The 14921-nt window shown below is 45.2% G+C and overlaps 1 protein-coding gene across 1 annotated transcript; it reads left to right on the top strand.

The window, feature by feature from the left end:
- Window positions 1-4396: 4396 nt before the first annotated feature.
- On the top strand, window positions 4397-11899 carry LOC123091555 (coiled-coil domain-containing protein SCD2). The gene is made up of 16 exons (XM_044513088.1): window positions 4397-5566; window positions 6499-6634; window positions 7704-7782; window positions 7934-7975; window positions 8083-8145; window positions 8471-8520; window positions 8658-8685; window positions 8973-9047; window positions 9123-9233; window positions 9329-9389; window positions 9663-9889; window positions 9981-10050; window positions 10228-10269; window positions 10439-10479; window positions 10984-11110; window positions 11554-11899. The coding sequence occupies exons 1-16, from the start codon at window positions 4498-4500 to the stop codon at window positions 11673-11675; spliced, it is 2343 nt and encodes a 780-aa protein (XP_044369023.1). The 5' UTR covers window positions 4397-4497; the 3' UTR covers window positions 11676-11899.
- Window positions 11900-14921: the final 3022 nt, after the last annotated feature.

The raw sequence follows: 14921 nt of genomic DNA, 5'->3' as shown, positions 1-14921 counted from the left end.
ATATATATATATATATATATATATATATATATATATATATATATATATATATATATTGTGTGTGTGTGGAGAGGGCGGAGGGGCGCCAAAAGGAGGAGTCTTTCCCTCTTCCACTAGGTGGAAAGAGAGAAGGACTCCCTCCCTATACCAATCCGGCCTAACCCTTCCTTATGGAAGTGGGGCCCATGGGGGTGACAGTACTTCATAACTTTCCCCCATAAATAAAATTCTAGTTTTTTTGGATGTCTCTAAAACCCTTTTCGCATGTCTCCGAAACCCATTCTGAGACCCCCGAAAACTTCCCATATATAGATCCACACTTTCTGAAATCGTGTTATACCTTTCCGAAATTCCTGAAATACTTCTGGAACCAGCCGAAACACTTTCAGAACTCTCTGAAACTCTTTAGGTGCTCATTTACCCATTTCTCATTCCCTGGTGATCATGACTAATACCCATCAAGCGTGTGACCCTTTAGGTTCAGAAATAAGCGAACATGACCCAAAGCCCTTTCCGACCAATAGTTAACAGCGGGATCTGGACACCCTTATTAAGATCCGCATTTTCACGAAGTTCTTGAACGAACCTTTGTTTTATGAATGCCATTACCTTTGCTTCACGATACGTCTACAAAACCAGATGTAAGATTATCGATATCCTCGTGATCAACTCCTTGATCACTATATTGGTTATCCTGGGCACCAACTTTGTTCTTTTTACTCGTATGCGTGTTCCGGTATCCTGTGATCATAATCACAAGTGTCTGGCCAGACGATAATGAAACTGTAACACCTAGTGGACCCATAGAGTATCTCTCTATCATGAAAGGAGCAGATCCCGGTTTTGAACTATTAATAGCGAGACATACATTTTTTATATACCCGTAGGTCACCTTTATTCACATCCAGTTACGGCGTGACATTTGGTATGGCCAAAGTAACCATTTGGTATGTTGCTATACAATATTCTCATGGTCTAAGGACTAAGTAATGTGAACATGTTATATGAAAATATCGATAACATAACAACGATAACATCTCTCAGAAATTCATAAGTAGGCTATATTCAACTCCATTGTTCTGGTAATAATAGTGTTCTCACTACTGATAGCATCCTAACAGTACTCATGATCAGGAAAACAAGAACATCATCAATACATGAGCTAGTTTTAGAGCCATGACTAGGGATCAATTGGTGTTTATATTTCCACACATGTATTTGGGGTTTCCATTGAAACTCATGTTCAAGAACCAATACAATTATAACACATAAATTTAAACTTAATAATATATTTATTATTGTCTCTAGGGCATATTTCTATCATCTAGGACCACCGTTGCCTGGTTCCAACATCACGACACACGGACAGAATATTCGTCGTCGCCGGTTGCTGCTTTTGTCGCCCAACCGTCAACGGTTGCGGCTTTTCATCGCGGCCGGTTGCACGGTTGCAACTCATCGTCGTTAGTCGCCAATGGGTTCCGCTCCACCGACAGGCGATTGTAGCTAAGCAACCCATGGTTGCTACACCCACAGCCACCATGTTGGTAGCACACCCTGTGGGCAACGTCGCAGCTCGCCATCGTCTTTAGCTGGGACCATAACCACCACAAAATCGGGTCGCCATGGAGCGCTCTTCCCTTGGGATAGCAGCGCCCCAGATGGGAGGAGGGAAAATGTTGCGTCGACGGCCAACCCTCATCGAGGTGAGATGCAGTAGGAATGTAAACGCGGCGCTCGGTCAAAATGACTCATGAATTCATGGCTGAGAGGAAAATGGAGGACGAAGGCGGCGAAGAGGATAAGAAAGAGAAAAGGCGGAAGTGGAGCGTATGCAGCCTAGATCCACAAGTCGGTCCTGTCTTGGGTGTCACATGCGCACGCATGAGGGGGGCGACTGGCCGAGTGCCTCTGGACGGTCGGCTGATTCAAATCGTTTCCCTTTGCCGTACAGTACTTGATGTGGCGCACCTAGTTATTTTTTTCTAGTAGTCAGTGGGCTCACTTGGCGATGCCCCTGTCTTCTTGAGTCACTGTAGGCCCATGGGCCTGGGCCTGACATTTATGCTTTCCAGATCCGACGCTACCTTCAGTCTTACCATCTCTCTCTTTCTTGAATCCCTCAAAAAAAAAAATCTCTCTTTCTTGAGTGCTCACTAATATCCCCCTCTCTACGGTGAGTCGACTCAAGCCATGGACTGGCGGCGGTCAGGGAGCCCGACATACGGCCGGCGGCGCTCGCCGGCGGGGATGTACTCCGCCCCGGCGTCCCCGGCACATCCCCAGGGTCCAGCCACGTCGTCACCGGTACACCCTCTGGCGGCGCGGTCCAAGGCGCGCGCCGCGGCGGCGCTGGCGCATGTCATGGCGCGCCCAGGAGCGCGAGTCGCCGCCGCAGACTCCGACTCCGACGAGAACGGGTACGGAGACAACGACGGCGGCACCGACGGGCGTTACGGCGGCGGCCGGAGCCCCCTGCACGGGTACGTTGCAAAGAGCGCCGGCGGCGTCAAGGACAAGTTCTTCGGGATGGCGTTGCCCAAGGTATGTATTTACTGCTAATTACTTCCTGCTCCAGTTGCTAACATTTCCTTTCCAGCGCTGCCCGCGTTTCAGTTTTAGTCTTTGGCAAGAGGTTAATTAGGCGGAAATAGTAATAGTGGAATGCTCCCAGAAATCCCTTCGCTGCAGAGGAATCAGGGAGGCGATATAGAGGCGCAAGCTTTCTCTGGTTGAGTTTTGCTCGGAGGAAGTTTCGATCACTCGAACCGTGCGTGCTTGCTCCAGAAATTTGATTAGCCCAGACATATTCGTCTTAATTTCTACGTAGAAAGCTAGTATTACAGTAGAAAGAGAGAAATGCTCGAGAGTACTACTATGAACAGTTGCATTTCTGCCAGCGAAAATTATACTCTGCTAATCTGCTTGATCTACGCGGATACCAGTAAAATAGTCAGAGCTTAGCAGTAGCTTAGGGAACCCAAAAGTAGTAAAATAGACGGGAATCCCGAGGCGGTCTGGTCGATGCCACGCAATCCATGCACGGTCAACGCGGCTCATTAATGCGTGCCCTCTTTCACTCTGACCTTTTTGGCTTTGTTTAATGGGAAATCGGCATCGATCGGCCGACCACCACGAAGAAAATCTCTCCACAAGTTCATCCATGTGGTCCGGTGGATCGCATTCTCACCGTACATGACTCGCCACAAACAAGAGAAGAATGCGTCCTTGTAATTGAGGAAGAAAGAAATCATTTTCTCATCTTTATCATTACAAAGATATCTTTACTATTAGTGCTCATTTGTTTTGGATGAGTCCTATGAGATTTTCTCCCACGGGATTATTTCTATGTTTAGCATTCCCTGAGGTACCGGATACCTTAGAATTGTGTGACTTGATTCCTTAGGATTCTTAGCATTATGTAGGACCTCGTGAAAAATTTCTAATGATTGGGCGCACAAGACTCCACAGTTGCCTGAAAATAAGGTCTAGATTGGCCGATTCGGCTTGGAAGCAACAATGCGTAGTCTCGAGGCTGAGACGGGGCGGTACTAGTGGTTGTGGCATCAACGATGAGTTCAAACCAGGACCTCATCGAAAACGGAGGCGACGCGGCCAATGTGGGCAAGGACGATGTTCCTTTGGTACAGGTGGGGGCTATTCATTTTGATTTTCTCTCGGATTAGACACCACATGAGCTTAAGATGATGATAACATAGCCATTGCCGGCGAGAGCTCGGAAGACCACACATGAGGCAAGATAGGGGGCGAGCAGTGGAAAGGAAAGGACGCGGAGAGAAGAAATTGTGTCTTTTGAAAGGCACAAGAAAGTAGTGGAGCTATCAAATATTGGTTGAGCTGGCCAAACTGAAGGGAAACAAATATTTACTAGTATTTCTCAAATGGCATAATTTCACATATACTTTTCAATGTTTCGGCCATGGACTGGGCGAGCCAAGATCATTTGGCCTTGTTGTAGCCCTGTCCGTCCTAGAAGGTGAACAATGGGGCTATTGGAGGGGTGGCAACAGTTCAACGGTCCACGTAGAATCAATTGAGACTTCAAATATATAATTCAGTCGCCATAGGTGCCCCCTTTTTCATTTTATTCGGTGGATTGATTTCCTGCTTGCTGAACGCATCAGAATTCTTTCACCGGTCCTTTCAAAAAAAAAAAAAAAAATCTATCACCGTCCGCTGCCGCTGTGCCGCGTGCGCACAAGGCCAGCATGGCCCGAGCGTCTGGACCAGGCCTCATCGCGCGTCCCCCAATGGGTCTCCGCGCCCGAGCTGACAACGACGAGCCGACCTGGTCGCTCCAGCCGCACGCGCACTGCGCTCGCGTGTCACGCCGCCGCCAGCCTTCCCGTCCGTCAACGCCAAATTTCCAACCTGCCCTCTCTTTCCGACCCAAACGCGAGGCTCTGAGGCAGAGAGAGAGAGAGAGAGAGAGAGAGAGAGAGGAGAACGAGTCAAACAAAAGTCAAAGCAACAGAAATGGACGCAGGCCGGGCCGGCGGCGGCGGCCCCGCCCGGAGACCGCGACCCGCCGCTGCGGCGTCGGATCCCCGGCGCGCGGCTGCGGCGCGGGAGGCCATGTTGCGCATGGAGGAGGTCATGATGGCCCACGCGGGCGCGGCGGGCGAGTTCAGCATGATCATCGAAGCTCCGCTCCCCAACCTCCAGCGCTACCGCCGCAACCAGACGCCTCCTGCGGCCCCGTCTTCGGACTCTCCCTCACGGAGGCGCGGCGGGCCTCATGACGCCGGCGCGAGGGACGACGTCCCCACGCGATTGCGGCGCGAGGGAAGCGTAACCGAGGACATCGGCAACGCTCGGGGGGTACGCGGCGGGGAGGACATCGGCAACGCGGACGACGCGCGCTCGCGGCGCGGCACCGGGGATGCTCGAGGGGCGCGACCTGCAAGCACTCGCGGCCGGGAGGAAGGGACGGAGGCGCCGGTGCGGATGAGAGACCCGCGGAGGGAGAGCGGCCGTCTCAGCGCGCCTCCTGGGAGGGTCGTCGAGGCGCAACCAGATGTTGCGTCGGCCGTGGAGGAGGAGACGCCACTGCAGCAGCTGTCGCACGAAGTGCGGAGTTCGAGCGCGGATAGGCGCGTGGAAGCGGCACTGGAGGCGGACGCGATGGCCGCGAGACCATCAAGCCGAGGATCGAGGCGGGAGGGCAGTCGGGATGACGTGCTGAATGCTATTGTTGCTGAGCCGGCGGTGGAGGCATTGGCTGCCAGACCATTAAGCCGACGATCGAGGCGGGAGGGCAGCGGGGAGGACGTTGTGAATCCTATTGTTGCTGAGCCGGCGGTGGAGGCGTTGGCTGTCAGACCACCGAGCCGACGGTCGAGGCGGGAGGGCAGTGGGGAGGCCGTTGTGAATGCTATTGTTGCCGAGCCGGCGGTGGAGGTGGAGGTGGAGGCCGATGTGGACAGTGTCGGGTGGGGTAGCAGCCGAGGGAGTGAGGATGGAGGCGAGGAGCCGGTGGCGTTGCCAAAGCCGCTGGAGTCAATACTCACCGGAGGCCGTAGCAGGAGCAACTCACCGGCCATAAGTAATGTCAACGATGATACCCTTCCTTTGTTTCAATCGCACCAATTTCTTGGAATTTACTGTGAACCAATTTGCTCAAACTAGGCTAAACATAATTTCTTCTATAAACCGAGGCAAATTTCTTCCATGGCAGTACTAGCAGGTAAGGGGGGCATTTAGTTGATAAATAAAGCATACAAACTGCATCAGGGGTTTAAGTGGTAGAGCTCATTTTGTCTGAAAACCTGTCCTGGTTTAAGTTGCTGCCACCACCCATTTGAAGGTCCATCCTGTCCCAGCAAGATTGGCTGAAAGGGCACGAACCGGAGAGATGATCGCGAGTTTCAACCATGTTGCCCGAGTGGAGAACACAGCTGTTGCTATCAGAAACTTGTCAGTTTTTCATTTCCATAATGTCCCTAGTGTTCAGCCTGTCATTAATTAGGAGGCAAGCGAATCCCTTGATCTTGAAAGTGCACTTAGAAGTCCAGAGCCGCTTCATGATCGGCAGGCATTGATCGTGGGTGAACAACATATTGTACCAAAGCAGCCAGAGCGATATGGAGAGGACCAAGAATCGTCAGAATTGGAGCTGGTCTGAAGGCTGAGAAATCTCCCCTGAAGATCTGAAATTCATCAATGTTGATGTAAAAATCGTCAGAGTTGTTTGTCACCTAATGTTTTTGTCTGTCAATAACAGGAACTGTAGTTGGTAGGTTATTTTCATGGTGGTGGTGCATTTGATGTTTCTTTTTGGTATAATTAAAGCTTGTTGTGCTTCATGCTGAATGGTAAGAAAAGTAAACGGGTGAAAAAGTTGATTTACTGAACTATTGATGCATGCGCATGATAACCTGATTATCATAATTGAAGGATGATGTGCTTTTCAGAATTTCAGTTTTCAGTTCTATGAATTGGCCGGCTTATTATATTTGTCCTCGTTTACCTAGTTAGGTCGGAACGGTGTGGACTCTGGTGTAGCAAAGCGCGCACAATCAACAGGAAGGTCAAGCTTTGTACCACCTGTTGGGGCTAATGTGAGGCCTCTACAAGCTGTGGAAATGCCCAATGGGACACCTAGAGAAAGAAGGTAACTGAATATGCTTTCTGAGATAATTTGTTTTTCTTAAATTGTAGTGCTGTACTGCCAACGCCACTTCTGTTTTTCTGAAACAAACCAATATTACCTCTGAAAACATGGGTGCAACTTGCCTAATGCATTTTCTGTTATAATGTGCAAGTTGGTGCCCTGTAACCAAATCCAGAATTGACACTCTTGGTTTTAGTTAGTTATATCGAAAAAGAAAAGCAATATCATCCATGTGATTCATGGTGATTTCAAATGATTTATGAAAATTTAGTGAGTGTGATGTATGGCACACAAGTATGACCATGATGGTGGTAGGCAGTTCTAGCACCTAGTAAGATGAAAAATTACTTGTAGAAAACTGACTTTGCTTTGGCTGCGTAATAAAAAAGAAATTGAACGGCATTCCCAAAATGTAAGTGAATCAGACACTTTCTCTATGCTGCATAGAACTTAAACCGCACAGGATCCCTGGTTGATACGAATAAGGACAATTTTGACTTATAAGGCATGCAGGAAGGGCTAGTTATTTCTAGTTTTAAAAATGTGACTGTGGCGTGTTGTGCAAATGGATTTTGTACAGGAGAAAACAAAGGAGCTACATTTATCTGTAGTTTACAATAAAACAAAATTTGAAAAGAGTTTACAATTTCTTTTTTTATACTAATAACTGTTGATTCTCTTACCTTGCACGTAGAGAGTATAATGTTACTATTTACAAAGTATTATCTGATGCCACCATCTTGTCTATTCCTAATCGGCTAGCAAAATTCCTGTTTACGTATTGCTTTGAAGTTTTCAGCATGAGCACACTGTGTGCATTGACATTATATTGCTCTAATCATTACTCTTGATCTAATCATCACACCCCCGGCATCTTCTTATTGACTTAAAACGTCTACACAACAGTCCTCGCCCAAAATACACTTATGATTGCTGATATTGTCGGAGTAACTTTCACTACTTCTGCAAGATCATCCATTCCTAACTAATTTTTGTCAAGATATTTACATGTAAATTTGCAGCAGATTGTTCAGATCAAACCTAATAATTTTACTGAAATATTTTGTAGGACAATCTATCCAGATCCTACTTTTGCGCAGTCGGGTCGATCAAGAGATTCACATGACAGTTCAACATTAACAGAAGAGGTTTGTCCTCAGTTTTGTTGTTTTCACCTCATACGTTATGAGGTTGGATGTTTTTTTTTCAGAGCTATTAGTTATATAATATGATGTGTTCATCAAGAATAATGAAGTACCTTAATTCAAATGAGGTCATCTGATTACAGTTGCTTTTCAGGTTGAGATGCTCAAAGACGAGAATGTGAATCTTTTGGAAAAGGTGTGTTATAATTCTTGCATGTTGTGAACAATTCGATGAAAATAAAGTAAAGGGTAAGTGTCTTATGTATGGCACTAGTGATAATACTCCTGTTTTTTCAAATTTAGCTTGGACTAGCAGAAGAGAAATTTAGACAATCTGAAGCTCGGACAAGGGAGCTTGAGAAGCAGGTAAGCCATGTAGTAATTCTTTGATGTACCATGGAATTACCAAGATGACATTTGCTACTTCTTTACATATATAATTATAAATAGCTAATACGAATAAGGGCAGCGTTTCTCACTTTTAACCTGAAGTTATATGGAAGCATCAGTCGTTATCCTGTCTTGATTTAGTTTCATCTGGTTCAATCTTTCTTTTTGGTCACATAGCTTGGTTATTTCGCTTCGTATCACCATGAGTCAAGGAGAAGTGCTGTGACCAATGCAAGTAGATAATGTAGTTATGACGATCACATATTATATTATCCATCACAAAATTTGTTAATATGTTCAGGTTGCTAATCTTGGTGATGGATTATCTATGGAAGTTAAACTTATGAAAAGGTAACCATGCATATAATTTGGGTCCTCTTATGCCGGGGTGTTTTCTCTCCTTTTCAAAATAAAATAAAATTAATTTGGGTCTTCTTGCATTTTGGCTTGCCTACCACATTTTTTGACGATTTCCAATTTGAATGCAGGAGGGAGGAGATGCTAGTGAGGAAGGAGGTACAATCCTTGTTTTGCTTAGTTAGATATTTTCTTGATAACATTGTCTGTTTTTTCTACAATTTTTTCAAATAAAATTGCTGTCGATACTCCAACTGATGAATGGTGCCCCCAGGATTTGTTTTCGCTTATGTACATGTACATTTTTTCCGAAAAGAATGTACATGTACCCGCATACACTTAGGTCATAGAAATGCATTCCTTTTGTTAGTCATATCAACAATCTTTGGCTCCTGGATATGCGTGAAAATGATACTGGTATATGTGTTTTTTTGAAATAAAAACAGCAAGAAATAAGGAAAGCGCTTATATCCAAAAATGATAAAAGCGAAGAAATCACCACTCTTCAACAACAGCTCCAGGTAAAGTACTAACCTACAATAACAAAAACAGTATTGGTTGAATCATCTCTGATGAATTGTTATTCTCTCGTCTAGTCTGCAAGTGAAAAGGCTGCAGTTGCTGAGCGGAAACTCAACGAGGCTGAATCTGAAACAAAAGCCTTACGCACAATGACACAGAGGATGATCTTAAGCAAAGAAGAAATGGTTACTTTCCTTTCCCTTTTAATCCAAAGATGCAACCTAACAGAGAGGTCCGTCGTCGTGTGGAAATGCTAATTTAAAATGCATGATATTTGTAGGAAGAAGTTGTTATGAAGAGATGTTGGCTTGCCCGTTACTGGGGCTTGGCTGTCCAATATGGTAATTCCTTGCTGGGGCCTTATGAAATATTGCTGAACAAGGACTAAGATTCACACAGAGGGCTTTTCTTTATGCAATTAATTCCTAAAGACTTAATGCTGGTCACGTGGCATACATGGACTCAAAATATTTCCCATCCTATAATACCAGTCCTCGTTTTATTCACACAATTATGCTCTATTTCCTATGTTTCAAGACTCCCATTAGAAAACAGTAACTTCACTCCCACTTTTAACTTGCCAGTTGATTTCTGCAAGTTCCAATTGATTTCAGGCATCTATCCAGACATTTCTATGTCAAAATATGAATACTGGTCTTCGTTTGCTCCTCTTCCCCTCGAGTATGTGACATCTGCTGGACTGAGAGCTAAGGATGGAGGGAGTAATGAATTGGAAGAAACAGACATGCTTCTTCATGATTTGACTGTCACAGCGGGAGAAGGCAACATAGAAACAATGCTTGCTGTTGATAAGGGACTTAAAGAACTTGCCTTCTTAAAGGTGCTTATGTTTTTTGATCAATCTGATCTTCCTCTTATGTTGGCTGTTCTGAATTCTGACACTGTTTCTTTCTAATTATTATTATTCAAAGGTTGAAGATGCTGTTCTTATTGCTCTTGCCCAACACCATCGTCCTAATGTTGCAGAGCTATCAGATCCAGGTCTGTTTTTTTTTTTCGTGGATCTTCCTGTTTGTTATTAGCTATGTAAATAACTAAAATATTAAGAATACATTCTGCAAAAAAACTATACTGGGGACTCATTCTAAATTGTTATCCTGATTTCATTTTACTTCCTTGCACATCAGAGAGGCTAACACTTATGTTTTTTATTTGCAGATATTAAATCTTCTGGTGATGAAAAATTCACTGAGGCATTTGGTACAATCATCTTTATCCTTATTTTCTGCCATCTAAGTATATTTAGCTACATGAGAATGCTGTTCTTTCAGCTTTAGTTAGCTGTTGCACGATGCTATGCTGTCCTTTTGCGATGTGGGAATTTTACAAATTTCTTATCATTGTCTAACTTGATTTTCTGGTTCTGCAGACCTAAGCAAGGAGGAAGAGGAAGATGTGTTGTTCAAGCAGGTAGCTCTTGATGTATTTCTTGTTCATAAACATATGATGTATTTCATAATCCAGTACAAAATAAGTGTGTTCTTTCCTCTACAAAAGATATGCTCGCCATTTTGAAATAGGCCCTTTTTAGAGTTGGGCACAAGAATTAAGAATGTGAGTGAGTGCCCCTATTGCCCATCCCTCTTTCCTCACAAGGACATTAAATTACCTCTTTTTCCTACCCAAAGCAAGGCATGCAATTCCCACAGCAGTTGCTTGTAGTACTCCCTCCGTAAAGAAATATAGGAGTGTTTAGATCACTAAAGTTGTCATCTAAACGCTCCTATATTTCTTTACAGAGGGAGTACATCATATAGGAAATATTGCTGCTGGAAAGTTGCCATTGCTTGTGAGAATGTCAAGCTTGTCCAGTTTCACATGCCAATGGGATTCTTGGGCTTCTTCTTTTTTTTGTTCTCTATCTATGTTGTTATTTTGCTTGTAAAAGTGACCCTTCACTTTGGTATTACTCAGGCTTGGCTCATGTATTTCTGGAGAAGGGCTAAAATCCATAATGTGGAAGAGGATATCGCGGAGGAGCGACTGCAGATGTGGGTTGATCGACATGGGCAGCAACCAACTTCACATGATGCTGTAGATGGTATGCACTTAACTGCTTATACATTGCCCACTTAAGCTAATTTTGTTTGGATTCATTTCCTAACAAAACATGCAAACTGGCACTAATTATGCTGCAACATGGATCAAATGTGAAGACATGACTTAGCATAATCAAGCGGGCCACACATAATTTACAGTGCACATCTCGTTATCGTAAAATCATAACGCAACCTTGGCTCGCAACAAGGTTGGGATGCAGAGTAGCAGCGGAATGAACCTTTAGGATAACAAACCTACCCTTCTCTTAAAATTGAACTGTCTTCGTCTAGAAGGTTAACCATTTATTATGTTCTAAATGTTCCATTCAAGATCTGGCGATCAATTCCAATTGCCAGCCCAGCCATATCGCTAACTTCAACCCCACATAATTCTCCAAACCTGCATTCTGTTTGTGCCCACTCATGAAACACAATTTTGTTACAGTTGAACAAGGGATACATGAACTGAGGAAGCTGGGAATCGAACAACTGCTGTGGGAATTCTCCCGCCAGGAGGTGAATGTCGCCGAAGGTGAATTGTCCGATGCCGAGGATGATCTGACTTAGGAGACTCAGTCCAACAGGCGACGACCGTGAATCCCTCCCATTCAGCTCAGTGACACCTCTGTACTATACCGAAACCGCAGGACATTGTAAAGATATTTCTGGTTTTGGTTTGGACTTCCGAGTTCCAGCTCCAGAAAAGTTCATTGATTTTATTTTTATTTTGTACATAACTGCATCCAACAGTGTTACAAAAGCGGCTTGAAAGGAGAAAACCATTCATTATACATGGCGATGTACTTTCCATAAGCCTAACAGATAGCTGAAATACTCATCGTCTATATAACAATCACAGCTGCTATCAATTTTGTGTGAATCGAGAGCCTTTTTGCTGTTTATGTTCAATCTGGCCAACTAGCAGTAAGCTATTTGGAACGAAAGGAGCGCTAGAGTCTTCCGCCACAAAGAGACGCCACCACCAATCCTTCTCAAGCTTATTATAGATGAGGCCAACCTATGGGTCACTGCAGGGGCTAAACAATTAGGGAAAATTGCATCGCGCGAGTAATTGTCATGCCGTACTCCGGCCTTGTGTAACTCTACAAAACTCTATTCTCCTCTACTTTAATAGATGAGGCAAATCTTTTGCCTCCGTTTTGAAAATAAAAATAAAAAATCATGCGACTAGCCTGTGACAGTTTGGGAGATCTATGTGACATATTTCAGCTGGAATTATAATTGGGTCCATGCCGTGTTTTGGCGATGTGATGCTCTTTTAATTTGTTCTGGAAGTTGGATCAATCAACATTATCTTTAGGCTTGAGAACCATTTTGGTAGTTTTGACAGGAGCGGAGCCAGATTTGAACATGAGGGAGGTGGAGCAGAACATAATCGCACATGAGACAAAATATAACGATGTATTAAGTCTTGATATATCGTATATTCTTTGGCAAATGCAAAATATATATTATTTTTGTTACGCTTATTTTTTTTCAAAACGGAGGCAAAATATTTGCCTGGTCGATTAATTAAGAAGAAGAGAATTGCCCAGTTAATTTTCGGAAAACCGGGCGAAAACCGATACAAAGAACCCGAAACCGGCTACTCGGGAAGCACGAAACACCGTGACCACACAGACAACCCGTCACCTGCTCCTAAAACACAACAATCGTACCTCACCACACTTGCACAACTCAACAGAACCCTGACAAGAACACCAACAACAATGACTTGGACAATCACATCGACAACACAAGAAACTGAGCATCATCCATCAAGAAACCGCAGACGCCTTCCCATTAGCGCACACACCGGCCACATCAATATCCTCAACCACATGCACCTCCGACCCGAAGGACTCAGAAGACGCCTCTGGATGCTCACATGACAGACATGAATCGTCTCCCTCACACAAGGTCACTAGTGAGTCCACCTTCATGTGCTTCACTGACGAAAGCGAAGCAGAGCTCATACATAGCTCCCTAATCTCGGGCATGATTTGCAGCACCGGAGCCACGAGCATGGCGATGGACTCGTCTTGAGAGGTACATAACACAGGGGGCGAGGCAGACATCGACGACGAAATGTCCCCAACACGGGGGGAGAAACAACCATATAACTTTGCCTTCGTGTCCTCCTCGGAGCAAACACCAACTGCAATAGGAGGATGTGACGTCATAGCAGTTTGCAGCATAGCCGTCATAAGGGAGAGTCTACTCAGAGCAACCTCCGCCCGTTCCAAAAAGCTCCCAACCCGCACCATGCAGCCTTGCGGCAGCGCAATCTGATCAGCTAGAGCGGACTGCAGCACCACTTCAGATGAGATTGTCGAGTCCGCCGTAGCAGATACAACAGACGCCCAGGACCCACGGCGAAGCGCCTTGGAGGGGGGCATGAATTTCATTGGACCCTTGCGTAAAGCTGATGTAGGACCATGCATGGTGTTGACGCTGGCCACGGGCGGCGTGGCAAGGCATGCCAGCGAGCTTAGAGGACGCCAGGGATTGCGACATCCGTGCGCACGATGACCATTCTCCAAACAACGTGAGCACCGCAACGGATCTCTGCAATGAGCTACACGATGCCCATGAGCAAAGCATTTGTAGCATCTACCGTAAAGCCAAGCAGGAACGGGATGAGGAGCTATTGTTGTGGATGACGACGGCAATGGCAGCCGATGCAGGCTGCGCCGCGGCAGCACCTCCTGCCAACCCCCACCCATGTCCACCTCATGACCCACACACATCTCGCCGGAGTCGACGGCCTTGGCAGCAGCCGGCGGCGTTTGAGGGGCCAGCTCCTCTTCGTCTTCGTCTTCATAGTCATTGTCAGTGGAAGAGGCCCACAAAACAGATCTTCGCGCACTGGTCAGCAAATCCTCCATGCCAACGACGATGCCCTCTGCGTTAGCTGATGGAGACAGGGAGGGCAGCTCCTCTACGCAGTCCATGCCGTCGCCATTGGCCGGGGCAACAAGAGCCGGCAACAGCAGGCCCGTGGCGGCATTGGCAAGAAGGGCGGGGGTGGCAGGCGGCGGTGCCGAAGCAACTGTTGTCGCGGTCTTGGAACGCAGCGAGGCCTTAACACCCCCATCTTCCTTCCTAAATCTGAAAGTTGGGGGCACGGTGTAATGGATTATAAAGTTGAAAATTTATGCATGTGTGATAGTTAGTACTAGTGTGTTGTAATTAGACAAAACAAATACTATTCCTTCTGTCCCATAACTTAGTGTGTGTTAGATATTTTTAAAGTCAAATTTAGTGAATTTTGATCAAGTTTATAGAAAAATTACCAACATCTAGAATACCAAATCAATATCATTAAATTATCATGAAACATATTTCATATAATAATACTTTTTATTGTTGATATAGATTTAAAAAATATGAACTTGGTCAAAGTTTATGAGTTTAACTTTCACGAAGACCAATGTGCATTATATTATGGGACAGAGGGAGTACTAACTACTATTGGTACCTTGTTTATTCCGTCCTAAAGTAAGTGTCCGATCAGTATAGGCGTAGCCAAGATTTGAACATGAAGGGGGCTAAACAGATCACGATCGCACGAGACACGTATTAAATCTCGATATGCCGTATACTTTTTGGCAATGCAAAAGAAACAACATTTTTTTAGCTTAAATTTGACTCTATAATTGTCGATCTCACTGAATGAGTTGATTGTCTATTTGAAACCGAAGCAAAAGATTTGAATTTTCCATTAATTAAGAAGAAGGTTGTTTCCCGGTTTACTAGCAAAACTAGGCATAAAACGATACAAACAAGGCCGAGCCCACTCAAGGGTCACTC

The sequence above is a fragment of the Triticum aestivum genome, chromosome 4B (assembly GCF_018294505.1).
Source record: "Triticum aestivum cultivar Chinese Spring chromosome 4B, IWGSC CS RefSeq v2.1, whole genome shotgun sequence".
Classification (NCBI taxonomy): Eukaryota; Viridiplantae; Streptophyta; class Magnoliopsida; order Poales; family Poaceae; genus Triticum; species Triticum aestivum.
Note: the sequence above shows the minus strand (reverse complement) of the source record. Positions and strands in the feature narration are given on the sequence as shown.

Coding starts and splice junctions, on each gene's coding strand:
- LOC123091555 (XM_044513088.1), top strand. CDS start 4,498: ATGGACGCAGGCCGGGCCGGCGGCGGCGGCCCCGCCCGGAGACCGCGA. Junction 8,146..8,470: donor CAAGGGAGCTTGAGAAGCAG/GTAAGCCATGTA, acceptor TAATATGTTCAG/GTTGCTAATCTTGGTGATGG. Junction 9,234..9,328: donor TCTTAAGCAAAGAAGAAATG/GTTACTTTCCTT, acceptor TGATATTTGTAG/GAAGAAGTTGTTATGAAGAG.